This window comes from Vicia villosa, linkage group LG5, assembly GCF_029867415.1.
Source record: "Vicia villosa cultivar HV-30 ecotype Madison, WI linkage group LG5, Vvil1.0, whole genome shotgun sequence".
NCBI lineage: Eukaryota > Viridiplantae > Streptophyta > Magnoliopsida > Fabales > Fabaceae > Vicia > Vicia villosa.
Genome location: NC_081184.1, coordinates 24,230,145 through 24,232,047, shown reverse-complemented (window position 1 = coordinate 24,232,047; position 1,903 = coordinate 24,230,145). Strand labels below are relative to the sequence as shown.

The 1,903-nt window shown below is 31.5% G+C and overlaps 1 protein-coding gene across 1 annotated transcript; it reads right to left on the bottom strand.

Moving 5' to 3' along the window:
* Positions 1-1,022: 1,022 nt before the first annotated feature.
* On the bottom strand, positions 1,023-1,689 carry LOC131604378 (root meristem growth factor 10-like). Its single transcript, XM_058876823.1, has 2 exons — positions 1,660-1,689; positions 1,023-1,310 (listed from the first exon to the last, which is right to left on the bottom strand). Exons 1-2 carry the CDS (start codon positions 1,687-1,689, stop codon positions 1,023-1,025), a joined length of 318 nt encoding a protein of 105 aa, XP_058732806.1.
* Between the last annotated feature and the right edge of the window lie 214 nt (positions 1,690-1,903).

Genomic DNA, 1,903 nt, shown 5'->3' with positions numbered 1-1,903 from the left:
ATCTCATGCTTTATTTATTGACATTCACATCACCTCCATAGCTTTCGAATAAGATGTCCGAGGAATTCTTAAAATTTGTTGATTTTGCAATTTTCCCAAATATCTTGGCATAAACAAATTGGTGAATGAGAAATAAGACTTTCTATCCTTTATCTTTGCATCCTTTGTGAGCATTCTTTCAAGCATCTTATGGATTTAAATAGAATAACTACACGCCATTGATTACTAGTTCATACACTTCATGATTAGAAAACATCACTTTCATTTTCTCAAATCATGTATCCCAATTTTTGTCGTCAAGAATGAGAAGGTTAAGAGGTAAGTTGTTATTTCCTCCCGCTATAATTTCTTATACGATTTTTCACATTTCTTAAAAGAACAAGACACCCTTAAATCGTAGAAGCTATAAAATACTAATACCTTGAATACAAACCAACTTATATCAGTTGCTTGTGACATAAGAAATCAAGGGTGGAAGAAGAATTAAAAAGGAAGAGTTAATGGAATTAGTACTAGAAAAATGAAAACATGATTACAAGCATTGGCTTTGCATTTATAGAGGTTTTAGCAACACCTAAGCAGGTTTACTTGTGATGCAACTACTCCAATAGCCAAAGTTTAAACCTAACTAACCTCTAACAACTAACTTGTGACTAACATAACTACTAACATGAAATTAATTGTATAGGTCAAATTGCAATTGTGGTTATATGATTTAGAACATTATATAAATGATCTTCATTAAGACATTAATTATGACCTTATTGCTCTCAACAAAGAGGAAGACACAAAAGAAAAGATGATTATACTTTTTCATTAATACATATAATAAAAAAGAACTATACCTAGCTAGATTAACATTGGAAAACACATGTTTGGTTATATATTATAACAACACAAACATTTTCTCTAGTCATATACTAAACATTTCACACCCTAGATTAACATTATCATTGTGTATGCAACTTCTTTTCAATATTGATCAGTTTGTAATAACTAGCTAGGGCTTATAACATTGTTACTTAGTTGTGAGAAGGAGGATGTGTCTTAGGTGGTGAATAATCCAAATTAAAACCAGGATGCTTCTCACTATGCTTCTTCTTGTGAGGCACACGCCATGAAACTGAAACATGAGATTTTGTTTGTAAACCATGAACCGAAAGTTTTCCACCACCTTTCAACATCTTCCGGTTAGTATTTCTTCGGTTTTTCGGCTTCTCCGAATCACCAACCAACTCATTAGTCCTCATCTTGTTATCACCTTGGTTAACCTTCTTCGGCAAAGAATCAAATCCATTTTTCTCAACAATCTGCATAAATTAAATAAAAATTTATTAGTGAAAAAAACGATATTGCTCCAAACTAAGAAGAATGTTTTAAATACTAAAAAAATATAAAATAACAACAGTCGTGTAAAGGCTTTCGCAATATCGATCATTGCATGTGATTTACCGCAATTTGTTCATTATCACAAAAAATCAGTATCACAAAAAATCAGTATCAAGTATCAGTATCGACACTTTGAAATACCGTTTTGTCGTGGACGTTTTTTCAGTAACAGGTCGTTAACTTTGATAACAACTAAAATCAAAGATAGAAAAACAAAAATTGTTTATTAAGAAAAACCCTTATATTTATGCTAGAGTTATGAGAACAAACCTTGAGAGAGAAGTTAAGTTTCTTCTCCATCTTCTTATCAAGAGACTTCAGATTCCTCCTGCTGGCATTGCATGCATGCAAGGAAAAGCAAAGAAATAAAACAAAAAAGTATGCCTTTGATGACATTTGATCCTTGTGAAATCTTGACCTAATAATGAAACTCTTGTTGTGTGATAATGAAAATATGAAGTGATGATATATGGTAGTTGAAGAAGAAGTATTTGTAGTAAGAAAGGGAATGGAA

What these genes read in the sequence shown, in the direction of transcription:
- LOC131604378 (XM_058876823.1), bottom strand. Translation starts at nt 1,689, where the DNA reads ATGGAGAAGAAACTTAACTTCTCTCTCAAG. An exon ending in AACTTAACTTCTCTCTCAAG is followed by an intron (nt 1,311 to 1,659) that starts GTTTGTTCTCAT and finishes TAATTTATGCAG; the next exon opens with ATTGTTGAGAAAAATGGATT.